Genomic DNA, 26,221 nt, shown 5'->3' on the forward strand with positions numbered 1-26,221 from the left:
TTTGTTGTGGGTTTGTTTTTTTAACTCTTACATCAAAAGTCACATTTTCACCAGTTAATAGCAAGCCCTTTCACCAATGACTAAATAAAACCCAGCAGTTTCAAGAAAGAGCTCAAGCACAAGTTGTATTTACAAATCAACTGAGAGGAAGATTAATCAGTAGTTTTAAGCTGCCTTTATGAAAAGCAAATCAAATTGACCAGAACTACTTTTAAGTCAAAGAACTAAGAAACGTTTAGCTACATTTATACTGAGTCTTATGAACATGCCTTCACAAAACAATATCCTATTACAGAAATACCAATACATTTAAATAGCTGCTTGGTCAGCTTATAAGTCAGTGTGGTGGGTTGACCCTGGCTGGGGGCCAGGTGCCCACCAGAGCCGCTCTCTCACTCCCCTCATTTACTGGACAGGGGAGAAAAAGTACAACAAAAAGCTTGTGGGTCCAGATAAGGACAAGGAGAGATCACTCACTAATTATCGTCACGAGCAAAACAGACTGAACTTAGAGAGGAAATTCATCTAATTTATTACCAAGCAAAACAGAGTAGAGGAATGAGAAATAAAATCAAATCCTAAAACACCTCCCCCCGCCCCTCCCATCTTCCCAGGCTCAACTTCACTCCTGGCTTCAACCTCTGCCCCCCCTCAGCAGTACAGGGGGATGGGGAATGGGGGTTATGGTCAGTTCATCTCACGGTGTTTCTGCTGCTGCTTCATCCTCAGGGGGAGGACTCCTCTCGTCGTTCTCCTGCTCCAGCATGGAGTCCCTCTCACGGTGCAACCATGGGATAGGGGCTGTGAAACAGAAACTATAGAATCAGTTTGAGATAATTAGTTTCTAACCAAGGTAATAGGTAATGAAGCAAACTAACCATGGCAAGGTACAATGCTGCGATGTTCCATGTACAGTCCCTACCAAACTGAACAATAGGTTTGGAGATATTAATCTTATGAAGAAAGTTGTTATGGACAGGTGCACCCACAGCAAGGATACTGTGCATGCCTGCAAGAAGAGGGTTATCCAGTGGACACAGGTGTGTGACCACTGATGACCACCAGAGACCCCTTGAAGACCACTGACTCAAATCACTGAGCATGCATGACGGGGAGGAGAATATGTAAATGAATTCCAAGAAATTATTATCATAGGACTGCCTTTTCTGAGAAAAGCAATGAATATGTATGTTTTGATCCTACATAACCTGTGTGTTGGTGATCACCTGGCATGCACGTTGGGTGGAGCTATCCCCCATGCATCCAGCACCACAATAAAGAATGCCTGCCTTTTAACACTACATTGGTGTTACGAGGTTTATTCCCGGGTTTTGGTGACAACCAGAGACAGTCCTTCACGAACTTCTCCAACGTGAGTCCCTCTCACGGGGTGCAGACCTTCAGGAGCAGACTGTTCCAGCGTGGGTCCCCCACAGGGTCACAAGTCCTGCCAGCAAACCTGCCCTGGCATGGGCTCCTCTCTCCATGGGGCCGCAGGTCCTGCCAGGAGCTTGCTCCAGCGTGGACTTCCCACAGGGCCACAGCCTCCTTCAGGTGCCTCCACCTGCTCCGGCATGAGGTCCCCCACGGACTGCAGGTGGAATCTCTACACCCCCTCATCCTTCCTCCATGGGCTGCAGGGGGACAGCCTGCCTCACCATGGTCTTCACCACAGGCTGCAGGTGGATCTCTGCTCTGGTGCCTGGAGCACCTCCTCCCCCTCCTTCTTCCCTGACCTTGGTGTCTGCAGAGTTTCTTTCTTACATCTTCTCACTCCCCTCTGTGGCTGCGAAAGCTCTGTTTTTTTTCCTTCTTAAATATGTTATCACAGAGGCACTGATTGGCTTGGCCTTGGCCAGCAGCGGGTCCGTCTTGGAGCCAAGTGGCATTGGCTCTATCAGACACAGGGGAAGCTTCTAGCAGCTTCTCACAGAAGCCACCCCTGTAGCCCCCCCCCCCCCGCCACCAAAACCTTGCCATGCAAACCCAACACATTCAGCTTTACCATTCAGTGATTATGAGTAAGAGTAGACCGTGCTCCAGTTCCTGTTTGTCTACTGCAAGTTCTCAAAGAAAACTTAAACTTGCCCTTAATGGACAAATCTACTGAAAGTCATACCAGGAAGAGAATAAGCATTGCTCTCTGCTCATTAGTTTTGATTTACCTATGTCCCCACTAAGCCTACCACACACCACCTAGGGGATACCCACCCTCTTTAAAAACAAATTTACATTACAAAAGGCACAAGATCGAGCATGCTTTGCTTTCCTTCAGGGCCTTTCCTTCCCCTCACCCTCAGAAATCACATGCTAGAGTACAACTGCAGTTCTGGGACTTACTGAACCAGTCTTGCCAGGAAACTTTATAGCTTAGTTTCCTCTCAGAATTTGTTTTAACAAGAGCCATATCTCAACTCTAAGAAGGAGCTTCACCTCTGATGCAACCTTGTATTACAGTTAGCACTACTGTGACTGAGCCTCCTTCTCTTTCTGGTTCTGAGAAGCACAAAAAGTAATGGATGAGTCAGAGAACAGTCTCAATGGGCTTCTGGAGAACTTGAATATACCCTTGGAATACAAAACAAGGCTTCCTACAGACTGGACACCTATTACATACCAGTCCTTTTCAACCAGCTGCAAAGCAACATTCTAAACTTTTTCCTCCCCTTTCATTACCACTGCCATTCCCAGTGGGTTTACTGTGTGCAATAGTACTAGTTAAATGAAGCCTCCAGTAACCCAGAGAAATTACCTGGCTATTCATACTGCAAATACATCCGGTGTGCCAGTACAACTCAATATAACACTCGTAACTTTTACCTCTGTTTTTAAGGTAGTTAACAGGACAGATACAGTAAAGTGCTTAACCCTAAACCTTTTCCCACCTCTAAAGCTATAGACTTTAAACTGATCTTCAGTCTACTTTCCATCACTTGCGTTAACCACCTTTCTTCCCCAGGCTATCAGCATTCAGTTATACAGTAAATGCTAAAGATGCATTTAAGTAGAAGGTATATCCCACAGCACTGAGCCTAAAGCTTAAATTAGTCTGCCTTCAAAGGCAAGGATGAAAATACTTTCAGCATAGATTAAGGCCAGAAACAGCATCTATTTTATCCTGCAGATATAACAAAATCATAGTTGATATTCTTAAGTCTTTAAGTGCTTTATATTTATTATAAAGTATTAATAATTGAGTGTATGGAAAATTATTCTCTATACTAGAGAATAAAATGACAGCTTTTACAACTTATGCTACACAGTACATAAAATGCTGCACAGTTCTTCAGCTGCTTGAAACAGTATTTGCTATACAAGTGTAAAAGGGTAGACTTGGAAGTTTATTGTTTATAATACAGTGTGTTAGAAAGCACAAACAAATAACATTCGAAATAAACAAGCTCCCAAAAATCTAAAGAAATCTTTAGATGACATGTACATAGATTATACTCAAGTTTCAATATATATGTTATTGTTCCCCACAAGATGCTCCACTTTACTGGATTGCTGGAACATGACGAAAATTTAAGGTGCAAGAAAAGCACCTCCCAAGCTACGCAAGCATTGCATGGGCAAAAAAGTAATTTCCTGAAGTGTTCTCTGCAGTCTTTGGCTCTAGTATTTCTTACAGCCATATACTGTGGCAACACAAGAAGAGAGATGGGTTCCAATTAAAAGTATTGTCAATGCCAATCCAGTTATCTGGGGAGTTGCTAGAGCAATTCAAGGCACTCTTCCCAGTGCTGCCAGCCCACAGAACCCCCTGTGCAGGACACAGCATTTTAAGAGACAACCAGACTGGGCTACAGCATGTTCTTGAAGGACATGGAATGAACAGTTCAAGGCAAATGCCTTCAGAATGTCCAGTTCAAAGTTCATTCATACTTCACAGGCACACCAGCTTAAGAGAAACATTCATGTATATGCAGGTAACACTTTAAAGCATACTGCTTCAATGTGTTTAGTTGCTTTATGGTTAAAGTGGTGTAACATATCAGCAGCTTTGAAGACAGTGTTCATGGGGCACGTTGAACCTAATCTCACAGTAATATTTTAAGTCTACTTCACAGTTTAACAGTTGTCTCCTTCGCTTTTCCTTCTCATTAAGAGGCAGTGTCTACAATGAAACATCTTTACAACTGTTCTGCTTACAACAAACCATAATGCCAACACCCCCCAGCAAATGTACTTGCAGTAACACTGTTTGCTCTGATGTATGTGGTATTGACACTTAATTGTAAGCTTCTCCCATAATATAAAATACCTTCTAGATCAAAAATATTTAAAGATATTGCACTGTTGTATTTTACTTTTGCCTCCCAATCACATTCCAAGTATTTATGAAACTGTAAACAAGTCATTTTTATACAGTCTTCAATACTGTACACTTGCATTCCAAGGAACTGGAATTCAGTGACACCTTCATTAAGATACAGTAGCCTAAGCACAGTGTAAGTTCTGTCCAGCTGCCCTCTTCATACAGTAACCAACGGGCCACTCCTCCCACAATCACACCTTCAGCTTCCTCTTCTGATCAAAGTATGCATCAAATCTGGATAACGCATATTCCTGGAGAAATAAGGGATACTCAAAGTAAATACAGTGGAGTTCTATTTGTGATGGGGAAGCATAATGAAGGTATTAACTGTGTTACCTTCCTAATCCATCATCTCAATGCATTAATTAGCTCTATTTGGGAAGGATAATCTCTCCAGAGGTGTTCTGACCTCTTAAAATTTCCTTCAATCTTATTTTAACTCTAACACTATTAGCTGCTGCCAGCGTGTCAGAAAAAACCAGGAACTAAACAGGTCAGATTTCACTAAAAAGGATGTCTTCTGCAACATTTGCTGCAGGATATTCAATGTACTTGAAAGTTGTATCGCTTTACAGTACACTAAATATTTATCAAGAGTTAAATTGATCTGTTTCTCAAGTATTGCAGACTACTCCAGTGTAAGGCATCACGCCACTGCAAGGTCTGACACATAAGGCTATAGTCTCTATGTAACAATGGGAAGAATTTCTGAAGTTTTTATGATCTTAGATGTTCTTTATATTGCAAAGAGCACAAACTAGTAACAAATTAATTTTAAAAAGTTTTACTCCACTTAGAAGATATTAATTGCTGTGAGAGGCCATTTCATTTACTTTCTGATAATGTACCACAGGTTACTTAGAGTATACATTTTTAGTTACATGAAACTATGATTAAGTAACTTACCAGGTAACCAAACTCAATGGATGAGATCTTTGCTTGTATAATAGACCACAGACCCCAGAAGAAGTGTGATGCAAGGGCAAACCTGAAATTACAAGGCTATGTTTATTGAAATACCCAGCAAAGTCGCAACATCTTATTTCAATATCCTGTTAGAAAAAGCATTCCCTAGTTTGGAGATGTCCACACATTTTCTTCAAGTATGACACTATAAAAATAATTCCATGAGCTTCCCCATGGAGTAGTATTTTGTTTAACTGCACTAATAGCGTATGCCACATATCTAAAGGTTACAATGGATTTCTTGGCTAAGTTTCTCCACCCCGTGAGGTGTACAAGTATATGTATCACAGCAGAAGTTTCAAGATACAGTTGTGAAAGACAAGTTACCTATTAACTTCTATCAACACTTCTTCTTCTAGTTTGGACTTCTCTTCACTGCTCAGATTTTCAAAGCCATCATGGAATGCAGACAGGTAACTGGAGATAAAATGAAGCTAGAAGGCAAGTAAACAAGAGAGTTACAACTCATCTCAAGACACACTTGCTTCTTTTAGAAGCAGGCAGACCTTTTAATAAGTTGTCATTTATTTTTTCCAAACATTGACAGTGCTGGAGTTAGCTTTGAGATTAATAGTGGTTCTATTAATTGCTTGGAAGTCTGGTTTAAGAAAAGCCCTATTAGGACAATAACATTTTGCTACTGCCAACTAATTTCACAGCTGCAGTCCACCACTACTTGACTTTTTGTGGTGGATAGCTACATAGCACATCATAAATATTCTATCCTGAATAGCTATTATGAAGTTTCTATGATTTTTAAAGCAAAGGTAGTCAGGATTACAGAGATACATTTAAGGAAGTCATGGAGGAAGAAAGGTCTTGGGACAACATTAAGTCCAAAACAGAATTTGAAGAGAGGGTTAAGATTTGAAGGCTGTGGACACTGGCATTTTATTATGTCTTATGTGCCTACCTGTTGTTTCTTTGAAGGATATTTAAGAACACTAGCTTTGAAGAATGGGTACTTCTCGTACGTGTAATCATACATCCATTCACAGAAGTGATTTCCAATGTCAAATCCTCTGAAAAAGATAGAGTACCTCAAATTTGCATACTAGAAATCTGTTTTTGCATAAGCAAATCTAAAATCAAGTTTAAAAGCACAAGGCTTAGATCTTACTGCAGTTTTGCTACAGGAGGTAGAGAATTGATTACTAGAATACAACTTTTTTGCAAGTTATTAAAATCAATTAGTAAAGATAGGTAGTTAAGAATGAAAGCTACCAGCTACAGTACTAGACTTTGCTGCCAAGTTTCATACCAATGGAGACAGTTAAAATACTTGAAAATGCATTACATACCAGCACAAAGTCAGACCCATCTCTAACGCTAGCATTATTGCAGGCAAAGTATTTAACATATCCCACTTTTACATTATTAGAATTTGGGGTTCCATTATGTTCCAGCTATGCTAATGTTTAATGATCCCAATGACACTGCACACTTAGATCATCCTTAAACACAGGTACTAGATGACTGAGGTAAGAACAGAAAGCATTTTGTGTAACCATGTAGTGAAAAACCTTCTAGGATTACTCTCATTTGCACAGATGGGAAAGCCATTTGAAAGGACCGAAGAAAAGAGATGCAAAAGCAAACCTGTCCTCACACAATCTACCATTCTCCTCATCTCGCCACTAGAAAGAAATTTTGACAGGCAAGCAAGAAGCTATTTATGCATAAACAAATCCTCTAGTCTGGACAACAGAGCTCCAACAATTTTGACTCTACTGTAAGCCCATACTCAATGCCATCAGGACCAGAGCTGTTTTGACTAGTTATATTTGCCGTCCACCACTAATAGAGCAGAAGACAATTCACTAGAATAAAAAGATAATCAGCAGTGCAACACTTGCTCTCACTGCAGCATGTAGAAAGTAATACACCTTCCTGCTGAATAGAAAAAAAAAAGCGATTTACCGGTAATTATAGCTGCTGTATTCAAAGTCAATGAGCATCAGCTTTTGGTTTTCTGAATTCTCTCTGCCTTCCAGAAGCAAGACATTACCTGAGAATTTTAAGATAATACAGCATATTCAATAGCGTCCTAGGAAAAGTACAGAAAAGCAATACTCTATCTTAAGAAACATTGTTCAAATAATCCCAGTCATTCCATACATCTGCACAGAAGAATGATAGGAAAAGCCAAGTTGCACCAGCTGTATACTGGCATACTGAAAGCAAGGAAGTTTTCTTCTGTACAGGCAGAGGTAGACTTGTTCTCTCAAGGGTCCTGCTTTTCCAGTGTTTAGCTTGCAGCCAACTCAAGTGACACTGTAAGCCTTAGCAGCCCTTGCTGAATTGTTTCTTTCCACAGCTAGACATCCAAATTACGCAGCATCTCATACCTACATAGCACTATCATTGATCACACAACATTTGGGACAGGAATTGCTTTTCAGCAGCCTGAAAGCTACAGACTGATCACTTTGCCATTCAAGTATGTGGCACAACTGGTACCTATACTAAAGTTCAGCCTTTTCCTTTATAACAGGGAGATCGCTCTATCTGTCTTTCAATTCACTTTGTCACTATAATTCATCTGAAATACATTGAGTCTGCCTCTTAAGTGCCAGCTAGTAAATAAATTTAGAGTAATTTCAATTTCTGCAATTGTTTGTCCCCTCTCCACAGGTGTATCTGTTCTCTATACCACACCCTTTCACTGACAGAACAAGCACAGTATTTTGCTCCCCCATCCCTGCTTGGAAATTTAGGTTCCAAAGCTTGCCCCAGCCCTATCATGCTCTGACTTCTCCAGTACTGCACCTTGCCACACCAGCAATGAGACCTCAAACTCTACCACTATTGAGCTAGGTCTTCAGACCTCAGATAAGTGGCCTTCCTCCCCCTGTACTGCCTATTCTTATGTGCCTACCCTCCAGGGAAATCCTCTTCCAGGCCAATTCCTCAGTCTTAGCTAACAAGACTAGGACTCCTGAGAACAAAACAGCCCTGCATATGGTCCTAGCATAGCATCCTTCCAGCTCAGCCCAGCTTAGCCACTGCACAAGTGACAGGGAACACAAACACAGCACACCCAACACCCTCATCCCTGCCTCCTTTTCCATCTCTTTAGATAACTGGCTCAGAAAAATGTATTCCCTCCATGACTCCCAGAAAAAGCACTAAAAAAAGGTGGTAAGGTCTTCCTAATGTTTCTTACCAGTACAAGCTGAGAACCGCTGAGTCAAACTACCCTCAATTCTCACCATTTGCTATACTTTTTCAGTATCTTCCTTTTAAAAGGACTGAAGTATATCTTACCCTGATCACGTATATTGCAGACAGCTAAGACAGACACATTCTTAACAGAAAACACACAAGGCTCCCATCATCAATTGACCTGTACTAACAGGGCACGTGTATGTGCTTGGCCTAACCCAGATGTGATACTAGATTTTCTCTTACTTAACCTAAAGGGTTGCTGAAGCCAAAGCACTTTGCAACTCTTGCACACTGGGAGTACACAGGCCACTGTTTCAAGTCAGCTGCCAGGGCAGTACCTCAGTAATGTGACTGCCTCTCAGAAGGCAAACAAGTGACCAGAAAAGGCTTAATACTGCATCACTGAACAAGGTCATGAAATATTAGCAGCTTACCTTCTTGACAGTCATTGTGGCAAAATACAACTGGTGATGAAGTTGCTTCAAGCATAGCTCTGGAAAACAGCAAAATAGGATCTTGTAACAAATGACTAAGTTCAGTTCCACTTCCAAGTAAAGAATGGGTTTTGCTGTAAGAATTTGAAGTACTATTCACTTCTAGCAAAACCTCATTTTCTCAGTTAGGAGCCCAAGATCAGGACAATGAAGTTGGACTTCACTGATCAGCAAGTCAGATCATATCGGTCTGTAGTCATATGAGACTCAGGCTGGCTACAAAACCAAAACCAATCGCCAACTTGTAAAGTAAAATGAATATAGGGTATTATACTGTATAATGTGTTTGAACAAGTATACAAACTCATATTGAAATTGTGCAAATTGGAAGATAGTGGTAGACAAAATAAGCCTACCTTAGATTTTTCATTTCCTGGGGGAGATTGTAACTGAGGAGTTTGTTCAGTTTTCTAGTTCTGGATTCTCTGGTAAATTTAATCCTCAGCACCTGATTTAGGTATCTGTTAAAAATAGAGACAATAGTACAGCATTTGTGACAATAAGTATCTTTCCATGCTAAGATACCATTTAAACTAAAAATCAAGAAAGTTAAAAAAAAGAGTTACTAAAAAAATGTTATTATTCTTCAAGGTAATTTCAGTTCCTCAAGTAACTATGAAACAGTTTCTGGGTACAGTCAGAGCTTGTACTCTCAGGCATTCAGGAAGAATGATCTGCTTATCAAAATTAAAGTGGGGGGGAAAAAGGTGACCTGTTGTAAAGTATTGCATAACTTACTTTTCCATTGTTCCAAAAAGCCACTTAGGTTCTTTATTGAATGGCATTTTCATGCCATGAAATCTAGCCATCTTCTCAGCTATTTCAGCAGATATGTCAGGTAAGCTTAGTTCTTCAGTACTTAGTTTCCTGCTCTGTAATAAAATATAGTATTCTTAAAATGCAGTTAATTAATCAATTACAAAAGTGTCATTAATTAGAAACACTAGTCTATATATATTATAGTATAAAATACTACCATAGTACTCAAGCAATATACTTTTTTCAATCCTAAATGAACTTACAAAATTGCTCTCTGGAAAAGCTGAGTTAGCCAGCCTAGCTTACTTATGACTTCGTCAATTCTCTTCTAGATCAAGACCTGGGCAATATCACATCTTACACAGAATATCTTCAAAGCAGATTGGGTATAAATATTTAAGAACATCAAAAGCATCTGCTCATGTTGCTGTTAAAGGGTAGTGTTACTCCATAGCTTCCAATGCTATGTTTGGTATCTAACAGGCTTTTTATCTTCATTTATTAGTCTCTGCTACAGCTGAAGAGTTTTTAGATATCTCTTCCTGGCAAGAGCTATCATCGGGCTCTCCAACACCCACTGTAACTGTATCAAATTACAGCTAGCAATTACTACAGGCTGCCAAGTATTCCATTCCCACATCCCTGCTTTTCTGGGCAGTCCAGAGACCTTCTTGTCATGATCAATTAAAACAGCTACCAGCAGCCCAGTTACGAATAGGACTTACGGGAATGAATTCCTCCAGGCGCCCTTGTGGAAAGATTCCATACAGCTTTGGGCCAAGAGCTCTCTCTGCAAGAATGGCAAACATAACACTTTCCAGAACCATAGCTTCTGCCCCCTACAAAAAAAATTAAAGCATTAGTTGGTGCTTGCACAGAAATGAACTTAGGTGTACACAATAGCTAAACTGCTTACAGAGTGAGGAATTTTAGGCTTAGCTTTAAAAAGACGACTCAACTTTTTACTAACCAAAGTTTCTTGACTAATAACAACTTGTTAGCATGGGAACAATACAAATATTTTGCTTTAAAGCCGGGGAGAAAAATCTGTATTATTTAATAGGTACTGTTGGTGGGCCAGGTCAAAGGAAAACTACGCAAAAAGCAAGAGACCCTCTCCTCCCTAAGCTGTGTGAACTCTGCAAATTCATTTCCTGAAGGAGTTTATCCTACTGAAGCACAGCACAGGAACTATAAATATTATCCTTGGCTATTTTGACACACTTTGGAACACTGCCTCACAAAAGGACATTTTAACTATGCAAGTGAATGAAGTGAATGACTGAACTAACCAGTTTTTCAATTAGAAGAATGACTTAGTATTTGTTTCTGTTAAAAAAAAAAAAAAGACCTAAACGTGCTTAAGAGAATAACTTGAACTCCTGCTAAGGAGCATATGTGTGAATAAACATTCTTCCTTTTCTACCTCCAAACATACTTCAAGTTTCAATGACTTTTCTTCAAGATTTTCCTTACATCAATAAACTCGGTCCATAAACACAGCTTTTTAATATGAATGTTCAAAAATTAATAGAAATACAAAATACATCTCAAAAATAGTTAAAATCACTGAAGTACAGCTGTCTTCATAGGTAAGATTAGCTGTAAATAAACACAGAAAACACAGTATAAATCACTACTTCTAGCAATTATGTGAACTAGAATCCAGCTATACTCAAATCCTAGAGGTCTGCTAAGCCTAGCCCTACTTTTGAGCAACTCATCCTGAAGTCTGACCCATGACACTTAAATACATAAGAATTAAGAGCACAAAATTAAGAAAGCTCTCAGATATTTTGGACTACAGAGTCTTTTCAATTACTGTGGTCACCACAGGCTCAGACAGTAAGTAACTCTTTCCTATACAAGTTCCACTCTTCAGTACATTCCAGGCAGTTTCGTTGATAAGTTACATTTATTACTGTCCCACACGTCATTATGGCATCGTCTCAAGAAATTTTAGCATTTCATATTGAAGTGTAGGAAAGATTGATGTAACTATGTTTGAAGCATTAACTTAAAGAGTCATCAAGAATATCAATTGAGAGTTTAAGATGATTTGCATATGAATGTATAGCATCCACTGTTTTTCTGTATCAGCTCCTCAAAGCACAACTAATGCACCAAAAAAATATGTATTTTTAATCATTTCACATGCCCTCACCACCACAGATCTGAACTTTTCAGTTCAGTTCTAAAGTCTAATGCCAAGCACCAAAAAGCAAATTAGATACAGTCTACTCCATTATTAGCCAATATTGAATTCGCTTGTGCCTGATACAATACCGGGTATTTTAAGTCTGATTACAGCAATCCTGTTGGCTCTTCCCATTTAAAATGTCAGTTCCTTGTTTTCACATCTTACTGAAAAGAGAACTCGTGATACTTGGATAACAGCAAGTGCCAAAGAAATGTTCTTCATTAAGATGTCCCTTAATGTATCAGAAGTGACAACCAGAAATAGTGAAATTTCTAGTTAGTGCACTTCTGGGTTACTTCTGCTACATGCCTGCCCAGCCCTGGTCTTTTAAGACATACCTAAAAATGACATGCCTAGAACCTTCAGATAATCCACAACTACAAGATTACAAGTTTGTAAACTCTGTGTCAGCAGCGTTAACAAGGACAGCTGCATCTCTCCATGAAAGATCTGCTTCAAGATTAAAAAGTACAGGCAAATATTATCTAAAGGCAGCAGTATAAGAATATTAAAATTTGAATGCTATGGTGCCTGACTCTTAAAAGACAAAAAAGTTGAAAGCATCAAAAGACCTTCTACTTCTGTAACAGAATGGTCACCTGAGAACAAGTCTCATGAGAGCTCTGGAATAATACCATCTATTTTTTTTCAGGCAAAGCCTTGTCCTTCATAATACCTGATAGATCTTTTACCAACTCTCCACTCCATACACTACTGTCAAGTATAGGTGTGGAAATAAACTACTGAAGGACATTAGAAAATTCTGTAGCATACTTCGTATGGACACTGAACAAATGTAGGTATCTAACTGTTCAGTTAAGTATTCACCTGATTACTTTTTTTAAAGTATTAAGCATTGTAACTAAGTAAATTATGTATTGCAATGCCTTCAAATACTTTGCAATATACTTATACTGCCAAGAAAGCAACCTGTTGTTTTAAGCTCTGAAGGCCTCAATTTTAACCAAACAGATGTAACCATGAGCTCTTGTATTTAAAACAAGGTTCTAGAGGAGATTTGACCACTCACACTTTTAAATGAATACTTAAGTTTGAAATGCAACATTCAGCTCCAAGAATTACAAACACAATTACAAGACTTTTCCAGCCCACAACTCCCATTGAGGCAAGGAGAGATCAAAAGCCTTTCCATACTTCAGCTGGAACTGAAGCTTCTGCTTTATTCTTGCTTCAACAAAAAGCTCACTATAAAATACATGAAATCTTACCATTTTGAGGAAAATTACCCCTAACTATAGCAAAACCAAGTTAAAACAGAGATAATCCCTGTTAAAATACCTTATCAGCTGACAGAAGACTATCCCATCTCTAGTAACAGTTGTCAAACACCAGGCAGCTCTGAACAGCTACAATGCTTTTTCTAGCAATCCAGAACATTTTGGGATTACCCAGAGGTTTTTCTTCTCTCCAGAGGATGACATTAATTCCTCTGATCAAATCTACCTAGAATTTTTACTTAGACTCAAGAAAATTAACAAATCATACTGACAGGAGTTTTGAATACACTGACCCAACATTGAAGTTCCAGCACTATGAGATTAATAGCAGAAAACAATAAGCTACCACCATAGAATCACTATTTTCAGGCAACAAACAAAGACAGTTCTGAAGTTCAAAGCCTTGCTTCCTGTACTGCAAAACTTCTATGAGCTGCTGGCACCACGGTGGGACTTGTTTGGATTTTTGTTTTCTTTTATAAAACTTTAGGAACTTTTTTTTTTACTGGATTGAAGTGGGAGAGAAATCAAGCCACCTCCATTTTTCACCTCTGAAAAAACCTGAGGAATCAAACCAGTACATTTTTCAGTTCAGTCTTGGTTTAACTGATTGAAGTTGTTCCAGTAAACTTAACTGAAAGTTCAACAAAACTTCAAAAGCAGACATTCAACAACAAAAATTTTAAAACCAGTTTCAACTCACTAGAAAAAAACCAAATGTCTGAACTGTTTCAGATGGCGTTCCCAGAAGGCAGAAAATACAAGGGGAAAAAAGCAGCACTTATCAAATGAGTAAAATTACTTTTCCTTAATCACTGCCAAAACCATTACAGAGCTGAAAAACGATAGCACAAGCAAAGCATCTGGCTAACATGCTGCAATGTTATCCCTTACTGAAAAAAATACTGACAGGGTAGAAATTTAAATTACCAAATTCTGTTCCAATGACTTTATGAAAAATTACACTCAGCTGAACATTATGCTGCATGAGCAGAAATGGTTCCAAACACAAGAAGTGTGCAGAACACAGATGATCCAACCACAATGCTAATCATAAACACTTAATGTTCAAGAAGTTCTCTCCAGCTCCACACACTTTCCTCAGAAGAGTTCCTCAATGCATTACGGTATAGAGATTAGGTAAAACAGAGTACTGATCTGCCTCTATTAAAGAAAGAACCTAATATTAGAAATAGCAGTACTGATACCAATGCTAGAAATGGTAAGAAACCATTTAGGGTAGAATTAAGGGGTGGGTGTGTTTCTTGTTAATGCAGAATGGTTAAATCTCTCCAAACTATGTGCAGACACTCATTATAATGTTACTTCTCTGAGTAAATAGATTTCTTCATTTTCCAGAAACACAGCCCAGGCACTACGTGTAGTAACTAATGGTTTAGAACAAAGCAGAATCACCACATTTCTCTATCATCTACAAAATTCTGTGAAATAAGCAAATTTAATTACTCACTTGCAAGTCATTTTCCTTCTGAGACTGTACAGACTCTCCTTTATTACAGGACCTCTATGAATGAGAAAAACCAAACACAATAAGAAGATGAAATTAACATGATTAACCTGCAACCACCAGAACAAAGGGAGTAGAAGAGCCAGCTACAATTAACTACATGTCTCAACACTGTCTTGATCTGTGACAGCTACAGCACTAGTATCCATCTGACCTCTGACCACCACACTATTTCAACAACTCCAAAATCTTTCAAAAGGATGTGCCACTGAGACCAAGTCACTCCCGTAAACAGCCTGAAAGCTGATTTTCAGGTATGTTTTTATTGTTTTCCACTATTTCAAAACAAGATTTTAATGTATCCTATACTTAGAGGAGCATTTTTAATTAAGAGGAAACTAAGTCCCTCTGCATGACATCTGGGATGATATTCTTCTTGCAGCTAAGCCACTTAATATATGCATGACAGAGATAAAAGCCTTAGAAGGACTGTTAGAAGAGGCATGTTATGAAGCTTGCCAAGCACTTGCTTTTTTCTATTACCTTTTTTCCAAGTTTCTTGTGACTAGAACTTCCTTATTTACAGTATGCTGTCTAGGCTATATCTACACTATACCACTGGCTGTGCAAATCCAAGATTTCTCTTCAAATGAACTGCCCATGTAAGCTAAAGATGTCTCAGTAAGAACTGCAGTACACTAGCAAAACTTTAACAAATTCCACACATAATGTCTTGTGCTAGGATTGTTAACAGTCTTTATAAGGCAGTTTCAGAGTATCAAACCATACCCTCAGCAACTGAACCCTCAATGGCACATGCTTTTAATAGAGCTGTGCATTTAAAATTCAAGATGTAATAAAAACCTTGTCCTTTAAAGGGCCTGAAGGTAAGGAGAAGAAAAAGCAAATATTTGCTTAGAATTAGCGACAGTTTGTGGCTGCTATTTATGTTGCAATTCCACCATTGACTGTTTAAACCAGACTAGCTTTAGAGGCCCATAAAGGCAGCCTGCATCTCCACCTTCTGAACAAAACATTTGATTCATAGAACCATGTGCATACCTTTCTGTTCCAAAGCTCTAACATGTCCAAAACAAGGGTGGAAGTATGAACTTAATGGAATACAGTTAAGCAACACCAGCTGCCTTCAGTACAATACATCAAGCTAATGATTTACACAAGCTATGCAGTTACAGTACTTCGGAAGGTATAGAAGAAGTATAGTTAATATGAATCGATGGTCTTTCAGCAAGTGCTTCCCATTCCACTAGGATAATAAGTTTAAAACAAGACAATAAGAAAACTATACTAGTTTATATTCCTTTCAAGGAAATTAATCAAGTCAAAACATATTCACTAAAGCTAAATGTGTAACTACTCAATAGTATTAAAGTCATTTACAGAAGGCTTCTCTGAACAAGCATGTCCTACATCAACACCACTTTTGCACCTTACAGATTTTTCTTGAACAGTCAGAAAGTTACTCACCATCCAGGAGTCTTTCCTGATTAATGGTGCTCTCAGAATGGTTCAGTTCATCAGAAGGTAAGCAGACTAGGCTTTTCCCTAGAACCTGAACTGGCATTCACTTTCCAGGTCATACTGTATAAAGAGCTAGCCAGTTCTAACAGTCCACCTCAAATTAGTGTTGGAGATAGCCTAATGGCATCTACTGTGCCATTAGAAAGAGACAGGGATGTGTACTGCAGAGTCATCAGAAAAGGAAACTTCTGCAGCATTCCTTCCTCTTTTCTGTTCCCTCAGCATGAAGCATTAGTGTCCAGAAGAGAATCAATACAAAGTAATTTGTAAATAACTTGCAAATATGAATGGGAGCTTGGAGAGGATCAGTCTTCACAAGTGGCCATGTACTCAGCCTAGAATTAGGGAAGTCTCCAGTACATGTGGTCTATGAGAATGAAGTAAAATGCAATTTTATGTAACAGAAGTTTAAGAGTTTAACAGACATCGAAGTGGTAGGATTTGATTGTTTTCTGACTGCACAATCACCCATGAGAACAGTGGTTCAAAGTGAAACATCTCATACCATAAGGGATTTGATCTACATATTTAGCTCACATGCTCTTGGCTAAAGCAATCAAAGCTTCAGTTTCTCCATAAACTCTAATGCTCACTCCAACTTATGTCCAATTCTGGGAGCTATTTACTTCAACAGCAATGAGGAGATTTTAATTACCCAAATAAGCAAATGATTGAATAACTGCTGGAGATTTTTAATCACTCTATACGGAAATATTAACTAGAAATGGACGTGTGTTCTACATGTTTCAGATTTCTTTAAGTATTTGTTCAGTGCTTTTATTGTGGGAAGGTTTATTCTCAAAGCAGATTAAGAAAGCTCACTACAATTTCAGTAAGGGAGAACAGAGACAACAGAAGTTGTTAGAGTCTACTTTGTGATCATGTAAATTGAATTTAAGGCAGGAAGCTTCAACGGTATAAGATGAACATCCTAGAATGGGAGGCATTGCACATTATCTGATCTGTGATCAGAGTATGACCAGACAATGTTTATACATCTGGCAGTTTGACACAGAAAACTGAGTTCATCATCATTTTCTCCCTAATGCCCCCAATTTATTTCTCTTTTACCTGGAAGATGAGCTCTGTATCAAAAATCTCAAATGATGCTTGGCAGGAAGAGGAAAACTCCTCTTTTTCCCAAATAACCCTTAGCTCTGCCCACAAATTTAAATCTTACATTATAACTCACTTTTTTTTTTAAAGTTTACTCAGCTTTAGTATTTTTCAAAACTTCAAAATACTGCAACACTTATTTACACAAATCTCTAGGAATTCAAACCCCAAGGAATTTCAAAATTACAAGGAACTGCCCAAGAGGTTAGAGGCAACCTCTGCAGTGGAAACCATTCTTAATTCTAGAAGCTGTTGGAAGACATTGATTTGAACTGCAGGGTATGGGAACACAAACAATCTGAGATTCAGCAATAACTATTTCTGCTTCTAAGAGTCTGCTATTGGTAACTGATCCCTGCCAGACGTGAAGGAACTAATATTAATTTGCTGAAGTCTCAGAATCTAGCATGTGAAGAACAATTCTCAGTTCAAGCCCTACAAAAGCCACAAAGACATCTCTAATCCTCTTCATTTCAAGTTACCATTCTCTTATGAGGGAGCAGAGGAAAGGAAGGGGCAGTACTTAGATATTTTGTTATTGGTGTAAACATTCAGATGCACAGACAGTAGCTGGTGCTACTTAAGCCTTATTTTTAAAACAATGAAATCCAGTACTAAAGAAAATGAAAGCTGTAGAGAATGCTCCAACTTCAGAGATCTCATACTATACCGTGAATCGTGTCTGTCACCTGGAAACCAGAGTGCTCTAGGCACGATCGCATGGGCAAGCCTGCAGCAAAGAACACATGCATATACAACTAAAGTGGTACATTACCCCCAGAATACCCTTAACTCCACCCAACACAAATATATCCCCGTAAGAGGTGCTTGGTTTCTTTCAAGCCGTCTGCCAGTGCCAGGGATTTGTAGTTACTCCATGCTACAAACAGACATGGACACCAACAACCACAGAAGACGTTGATAATTACAGTTACATAGCAGTCTGCATTTTATTTAGTTACAAAAAATAAAAGGCAGCAAGGCAGGTATGGAAAAAGATTTACCACAGAACTGTGGCAACTATTTATACTTATTTTGCATCTGCTCACATAAAAATTGAGATACCAGAGAGGAACATTAAGTATACTGGTTTGTTTTTCCTCATTTATAAACAAGACTGTTTTGGCTGTTGCAAAGTAACAGAGCCCCAGTGAACCAGAGTTCAACGTTCTTTTGACATGTGTAAAAGAATGGGAATCGATCCCCAAGTTACCTTTTGATCAGTGAACTTCAAAGAAATTCACCTTAATTTGAGCTTTTTTTGTTGATGCTATCTGACGTTGAAATCCTATCAGCATTTCTAACATGGGAAGTTTTGGTTGTTCTAAATTTAAGTAGAAACACTGTAGTGATCTGATATGAAATCCAATCTTAAAGTCCGGACATTAAATGGCATATTGTTGGAGAACCTTTTGTTTCAGTTGTTTTAACACTGATATAGCCAACAGTGAAAAACATTTTGTCATGAGGAAGTTTTACTTTCAATGCTCCCCTTTAAATTTGGCAACGAAGCTGGAGCAAGAATAAGTGAGGCAGAGTAAGACATTTCCTTTTTTTCAATGTGGAACATATCTGCATCGTAGAACATATCTGCATTGTGCCTCAAACATTTGGGTTTTAATGTGGTTAGTACTTTAACCTGTCACAAGCACAAATACTTGTCTTAAAAAAAGTTCTGCTCAAGGATATACTCAAGAGAAGTCCTTGACTTTTAAACATCCATGCCAGTGTGACCATTCATAATAATGGTCGCAACAGCTCAGTTCATCTCCCCCCAACTCCCCCCAAACAGTCATGCACACAAAAAATTGGCTTAAACATATCAGCTATGACAGAGGAAGGCACAAAGCCTTCCCTGTGTGGCAGCTTTAGCCAACTGGCATGGTTTATATTGGATGAGTTTCATGTACTGACATTTGTGTCTTCCAAGATTCATAATAAGCAAACTGGGGCTATTTTCAAACTGCAAAAGAGGTTCCTTTAAAAGGTGGCTCAGAGAATTATAGTGCCAGTATCACTCATTCTTAAGTTAGTAACAGGTATCTATTTTTAATTTCTACTCAAAATTTTAACTTAAACTTGTCTTCTCCATGTACAATTTGGTGCAGATTGCTATAGATCTATAGTATTTACAGTAAAGGAATAAGAAGAGGTGGTATTATCACTGTTTTGTGCTCCAATTTCAACAGGAAGTAAAATGGACAAGAGTTAAAACATGCTACAAAGGCTCAAACAAACAAGTGGTAACTACTAATACCCAGTGGCAGTTACAATTAAGGCATTGAGAATTAAGTTGTGACTTTTTGGTATACAATCTCAAAACAACTTACTTAAGCAGTGTCCCTTAATTTCTATGGGCTTTAGACTTAAGCAATATTACTACAAAATATCAAATTGCTCCCTCTTAACAGGCTTGTCATAAGATTCTGCTTATGCCACCCAGATATTCATAAGAATCCTAAGTGAGGTTTTCAAAATACCCCAATAAAACAGTTTGCTTATATTTTAACTTGCATTTAAAGGTAGAGGGGCTGGAAGAGACAAATGTTTGTTGACAAAAATTGTGAACCTCAATGCAATCTGAAAGTTTTACCTTGGGACTTTCTCTGCTTACTTAACCTTTAGTGAACTGCACCAACAAAAGCAGTCATTTCACTGCCACTAAGGAAATAAAGGAAGTTAGACATCTCAAAAGATCCTTCAACACCAAGAGTAGAAAGGTTAGAAAGTTATGAACACACTTTCAATTTTCAAACCGAATTAGTTCTGATTTTAGAGCCCAAAATTTTATTTTGATTTCTTCAGTGGATAGGGGCACAGAAAAGGCAAGTTAAAAAACCCTGAGGGAAGAGGAGGGCAACCAAATTCCAGAGTCTACTTTACTTTTCCTTTGAAATACAAAAGAAAGGCCACATTTCTTCACAGCTCTTGGGCAACAGAAGTTCTACCTCTACAGCAGTTTTACAGCCCATGTTCCTACTCAAGCCCTCTACATATTAAGTCAGCATTACATTAAAGCCATTAATAATTCTGAAAAAATTCTTAGCATCAGCCCTAGGAGTCATTTCGAAAACAAAGTTTCTCACCACCTTTTTTTCACTTTGCTTTTTGTTTCTCTTAAAGGAAAGACTATTTAAGCTTGAATTAGCTATTTCACACCACTGGAATCTTTTACATATTTCTGGTAAAATTTGCTACCATGGGAAAGTTAATACCTCATGTAGTATAATAAATGAACACTTTAAAGCTTAAAGTGACAGTATTCAATGAGATTTTTAATAGTAAGTTTGGTCAAGGCAGCAGAAGCAGGAAGAATGGGTTGAAATTTCAGGAACGGTCAATCTCCTGCAGATATTGGATCAGTTATTCAAAGCAACTGAGTACTGGAAAATACCAAATTAATGGGTAATAAAACCAGACCCCCTAAGTCAAATAGAAATAATTGCCAACATCCAAATATAATTTTATGAAGCTGCAATTTTTCATAAGGTTGAACACTTATGATTATTTATTTACAATATAATCAGGTGTGTAGCAGAGATGGGTAAGAGAAGATATGCTGTACAGTCCTACAGTAACAGCCTGTAAGCTTTAGAAGAAAGCATCTTTACAAAATATTCTTGATTTTAAACCTTACAATTTGAAACAGATTTGCCAACCACTTCTCTTAAGGTTTGACAAATTTCAATGTTATTTACATTTTACTAACCAAATAAAAGTAACAGTAGAAGAGTTTGACAAACATCTGGTTAAGCTTCTATGCCAACTACAAGGCATATCACACATTTAGGAAAGCATGTTTTAGAATGAGATGGCTGTACGGTATTGATGTTTGTGCTTCATTTTTATTCTAACACTATAGATCAAATTTTCCAGCAACACAATTACCCATGAGATCTAAAAAAAATGCTTGAGCACTGCATAAGTTTGACAAAACCTTCAACTTTAATCTCCAAGATTCATAAGTGCCACCAAGATTAAAATTAAGCTGCTTAGTCTCTTGCAATCTTGCTAGTTATGCCAAAGTTCTACATACTGTACAGAAGCAAACTTTAACTTCTCTGAAACACCACAGTCCAAACTTAACACCATAAACAAAACATTACTGATCAAACAGACAGCAAATGAGACTTCAGCTGGTACACGCCAGTCAGGATCTGTATAGAAAGGAGTGTAAGTTCTACACAATAACAAACTATAAAGAAAACTGCTTTAAACTAGCATCTACCCCATTACAACACATTTCCAAAAAGATAAAATAGCACATGCTTGCAGTGTGTCACAAATGAACTCCAAACATATTACAATTAAGCTACAGAAACCCTCCCACTCCCAAAGCATTCTATGTACTCACCATCTGCAGGATTGCACCATATAAGCGCAGAAGAACTTTCCGTGGTTCATCTGCAACTGTCTCAATAGTATCAGGTAGCGAGCACTGAAACAGCATGTTGCTGAGGCCACCTCTATCAAGAGAAAGGTAAGTTTATCAGCTAACTTGGATGAGCAAACATGTTTCATTTTCTACAAACTGAGGCACACTAATCATCCTTTTAGTATTATTAACTGATCTACTCTAACACGAGAAAGTTTTCCAACCGTTCCAATAACACATAACATACGAGGTTCAATAAAAAAATTGGCAGCTTTATGCTTCTTAATGTATAGTTCACCATCAAGATCCATTGATCCAAATTACAGCTCAAGCTATGAACAAACTGATGTAAAAGGCAACTAAGATAAGATGTAGATTTCTGTTAATTATTTTCAGGACTTCTAGAAAGCAATGCTGGAGTCTTGTCAAATATACTTGTTTGCATAAACAAGCAAGAAAACAGCAGAGTAAGCTTAAAACCCTAAGTTTGAATTCAGAGCTGGTATCACCAGGATGAAGGCTACAAAGATTTAACCTGAATACCTGTGCTACAGCATCACTGATTAAAGTCTTACTCGTGCTATCATTCTTAGGGACTCATATTCAATTTTGAAATTTACAATTAAAGCAGTTCTTTATTTTAAAGAAATTGCTCATATATTTGTCAAAACTAAAGTCACCCTCAGAACCTAAGTCACCCTCAGAACCTATCAGGTAAGACACAAACTAGGGAGTCCTGTGCTTCCATCATTCAGGGTGTTATAAAACTATGCTGGCTTTTCATACAATTACTGTTTTACAACAGTGTTCTTACAGGAAGAAGTGACAGCATTTGTTTTCTACAGGTTTATAAAGCTAGATACTGGATTAGAGAAGCTAAGTTTCTTGATTTCTAACAGCCCACTAAGAACACCAATCTACTCAACCCACTTTTTCTTTACTACACTGTCTTTCTGCATCCTCTTCATTATGTTCATTAATAAGTTTTCAAGTTTCCCTTCTGCAATAGATTTTTCCCTATTACTTCTTCCTCTACTATAAGAGGAAAAAGTACTGAAACTTCTAGTTTACTTGCAAAACAGAAATACAAATCAGCTCTAATGAAAAAAATTTGTCTGTCTCACCATTAAAGAAAGAATTTTCAAAACCAGATACAATCCAAATATAGCAGCTAGCAGCAAAGGGATGAGGTACCAGAGATTTTAAAAGTAATTTTATTTGTAGCACGCTACATAACTTACTGCAGTAACTCTAGAATTTAAATAGTTGTACCTCTGTCATGTTGTGATTTTCTTTCACAAAGTAATACAGTTTTTCCATAACACCCAAAACATAAGTATTTAATACTAACTTGCAGTAAGCTTTGATTCCAGGAATCCATGGCAGATCCAAAATACAGTGGCCAAAATGCAGTTCTTAGTCCTAACCTGACACTCCTCTCAATGACTTTTCAAATATTTTTCTGGGTTCTCTTACAAAACAGTGGGAAAGTAGTAGACTTTCTGGAGAAAAAGGCTACCAGAAGGTAGACAACCTGTATTTACTGGGAGATGATACAAAGAAGGGCTGGCCTACATATCCAAAGCCAATGATTTGAGAAGGAAAAAAACAAATCTCAAGAAAATAGGGTAAAACAGCAGCTGCACAGTATGTTCAAAAAGACAGAAGGGAACCAGGTGGCTTGGCAGACATCCAAAAAAGGATGTTTAGAGACAAGAGATATGAAGTAACTTTGAACCATGAAGGTGAACAGGTAGAAAAAAAGACATATGGAAAGGATATCAAACAAAAAGCAAAGCCAGACTATTCAGATGCAATCCAGAACATTGGTTAGTTATACCAACTACATTTCTGGCTTCATTTAAACTGTGCTAGACAGGTTTTTTGAAAAACATTTACCATCTTTTCTCAGCCTCTGATGTAGACTTTGGTGAAAATATCAATACTTAAATAGAAGAACTAAACACACTTCATAAAGAACCCCACACTAGAACTCAAAATCCTGTACAGTTATGTTACTTATTTAAACACACTCTTGCCTGCATACAGTGCATGAAAGCCCAGAAACTCTTCTTTATACCTCTCCAGCCAAACAAGAGTATCCTACTGAGGCTGAAGTCCATTAAACAGAAGTTTCACTATAGTTTTATGCACTTTAGACTTGAAAAGTTACCTCTAATCAAGGAAGTCCATACATGAGTAAGAAAAGGTATTGTTCTCCTGAAAGGTCAGTAGATTCAGCAGCTTGTTTAAGGGTCCAAAGGGCATATCATCTCAGTCTTACACAGATAAAGCTACCAGTTAGTCTACTGCTACAAATTACTTATAGGTCACCTACTCTGAAAGCTTCTCAAAGCTTTCCCCAAATCACAGCCGCAGCAGTTAAGATATGCTTATATACTTGCATTCTGATTAGATGCAAATCTATTTCTTTGCTCTCAAACAGTAAGGCCTGGACCCCTTCATCCTATGATACCAAGGACCTAACAGCTGTTCATGAGCTTGGTTTGCACTAACTCAGTCAAGATGGCAATACTGACTGACACATTGAAGAATGCACACCGAGTGCTTGACTTCCGTGTAACTAGAATCAGCAAACCAGTATGATGCTATATTCTCTGTAGATAAAAGTGGTGAAAATACTTTTGCCTAAATAAATGCAACTGCCAATTAGCATGGTTTTACACATTCTTCAGTTTTAGCCCAGCCTCTCTTCCTCCCAATCTGGAAACCATCAAGCCATTGAAGTGGTGTCTCAGAGGGGAAGTTTCCAAGAAATGCAAGAATAACTGTGCTAAAATCTAAAGCTTTAAAAAATAAGTGCCAAAGTCAGCAGTACAGACTAATAAGGATGAAAACAGAATTAAGCAAGTCAGATTACAGACATATTATCAGACTAGTCTACTGTCTAGGAACAGTACCAGCCTTCTAAAAATCCTCTCCCTTCATAAACTTAATATGATCACATCAAGTAAAGAGAAATGATCTAAAAATACAAATACTATCTGCACTGGCTTGCAATGAGTTACTCATTTTTAAAATACACTTAGAAATAAGCATGACAGCTTTTGATTGTATTTTTACATGTCAGAGCTTTGTCAACAATTTATGCTCACTTAGCTAACTGGAGGTAGATTTGCATGTATTTCATGTATCAACAAAAGCAGAAACACTAGGAAGGCAAACTTGTTCAAGTGCTAAGACACTAGACAATCAGTCTGTAAAAATGAAAGTCTAAACTAACACAGGTTTAACTAGCTTACATGACATACAAAAAGGAGACTTGAATTCCACAAAGAAGACAAGGATCTCAAACACATTACATATGGCTTCTAGAACATCCCCAGTTTACATATTTCTGCTGCCAACGTTCTGAGTCACAAGTACTTGTTACTGTAAATGCTAACAAATGATTCACATCATCGATATACCGCATTTACCTGCTAACTTTTGAATTTCAGAACGGTCAGGGCCACGCCTAAAAAGGCACTTTTTTTCCTCAGGAGTGAGCTCCGTCCTCGGTGCAGCGGTTCCCAGGAGCTCCATCACTTTTACCGTCAAGGTCCGGGGCCCCTCTCCCGGCTCAGGGCCGAGGCGCTGCCGCCGCGCTGCAGCACCAGACACCTCGCACCATCACCCTGTCCCAGGCGGGGGAGGGGGGGAGATTGACGCAACGAACCCACGGCCTTCCACCTCCCCCCTGAGCGAGACTCCCCGCGCCGAGGCGGTGGATGCAACCGGCCCTGCCCTATCGCCAGCCGCAAACCCCCAAGCAGGTGTGCTGAGTGGGGAATGCCCGCGCCGCCCCACAGCGAATGCGAGAGGCAGATGCGCAGTTGCTCCCCACGCGGCAGCGAGCCTGCTCCCCTCCGCCCAGAAAAACAAATCTAGAAAAGATTTTTAAAAATAAAATTAAAGAAGGAAAAGAGGGACACCCGCATCTCCCGCGTCAAGAAGCGGCTCGGACTCCCAGCGTCCAACCGGCCCCGCCCCCGTCCCACAGGGACCAACCACCCCCACCTCCCCCCAGCGCTAACCTGATGGGGTTGATGCGCAGCTGCTCCTCCCGCAGCCCCCGCCAGGCCCCAGGCAGGAACTCCTTACACCACAGATACGCTTTGCGCCGCGTCCGAGGGTCGAGCGGCGGCTCCTCCTCAGGCGGCGGCGGCAGCAACAGCGCGGAAGGCGGGGTCGTGGCGCCCCCGCCTCTGCCCGTCGCGACAGGGTCTTTCCCCTCCGGGTCGGCGTGGACCAGGGCCGAGGGGGGCTGTCCGGCGGCGGGGAGGACGACACCGCCCCCGCCGGAGCCGGGGCTGCAGCCGAGGAGGAGCCCGAGCGGGGAAGGGTCGGTCTCGCCGTTACAGAACTTGGTCTTCATAGTGTGAGGCGGGCGTGAAAGAGAGCGACGGCAGCGAGGAGGGGGTGAGGGGGTGCGGCGGCTGTTAGGGCGAAGAACGGGCGGGCGCGACAACTCGCGCACTCTCACCTCGCGTGCGCCCCTCTGCCGTGAGCACCAGAGGCGAGCGAGCCGCGCGCTCCCGCCTGCCCCCCCCCCCCCCGCTTTTATAGACAGCTCG

The 26,221-nt window shown here is 39.3% G+C and overlaps 1 protein-coding gene across 3 annotated transcripts; it reads right to left on the reverse strand.

Annotated features, from left to right (window-relative positions):
* Window positions 1–540: 540 nt before the first annotated feature.
* On the reverse strand, window positions 541–26,172 carry CHKA (choline kinase alpha). Of its 3 annotated transcripts, none has more exons than XM_054827304.1 (12): window positions 25,682–26,172; window positions 21,624–21,735; window positions 14,615–14,668; window positions 10,431–10,544; window positions 9,685–9,818; window positions 9,303–9,407; window positions 8,887–8,945; window positions 7,205–7,292; window positions 6,198–6,306; window positions 5,612–5,718; window positions 5,225–5,306; window positions 541–4,569 (listed from the first exon to the last, which is right to left on the reverse strand). In XM_054827304.1, the coding sequence occupies exons 1-12, from the start codon at window positions 26,020–26,022 to the stop codon at window positions 4,510–4,512; spliced, it is 1,365 nt and encodes a 454-aa protein (XP_054683279.1). In that variant the 5' UTR covers window positions 26,023–26,172; the 3' UTR covers window positions 541–4,509. The 3 variants fall into 3 exon arrangements, with proteins under 3 accessions (XP_054683279.1, XP_054683282.1, XP_054683281.1); XM_054827307.1 differs by lacking the exon at window positions 25,682–26,172 and adding an exon at window positions 25,085–25,600; XM_054827306.1 differs by lacking the exon at window positions 14,615–14,668 and having other exon boundaries at window positions 25,682–26,044.
* Window positions 26,173–26,221: the final 49 nt, after the last annotated feature.

The sequence above is a fragment of the Grus americana genome, chromosome 5, assembly GCF_028858705.1.
Source record: "Grus americana isolate bGruAme1 chromosome 5, bGruAme1.mat, whole genome shotgun sequence".
Taxonomy (NCBI): Eukaryota; Metazoa; Chordata; class Aves; order Gruiformes; family Gruidae; genus Grus; species Grus americana.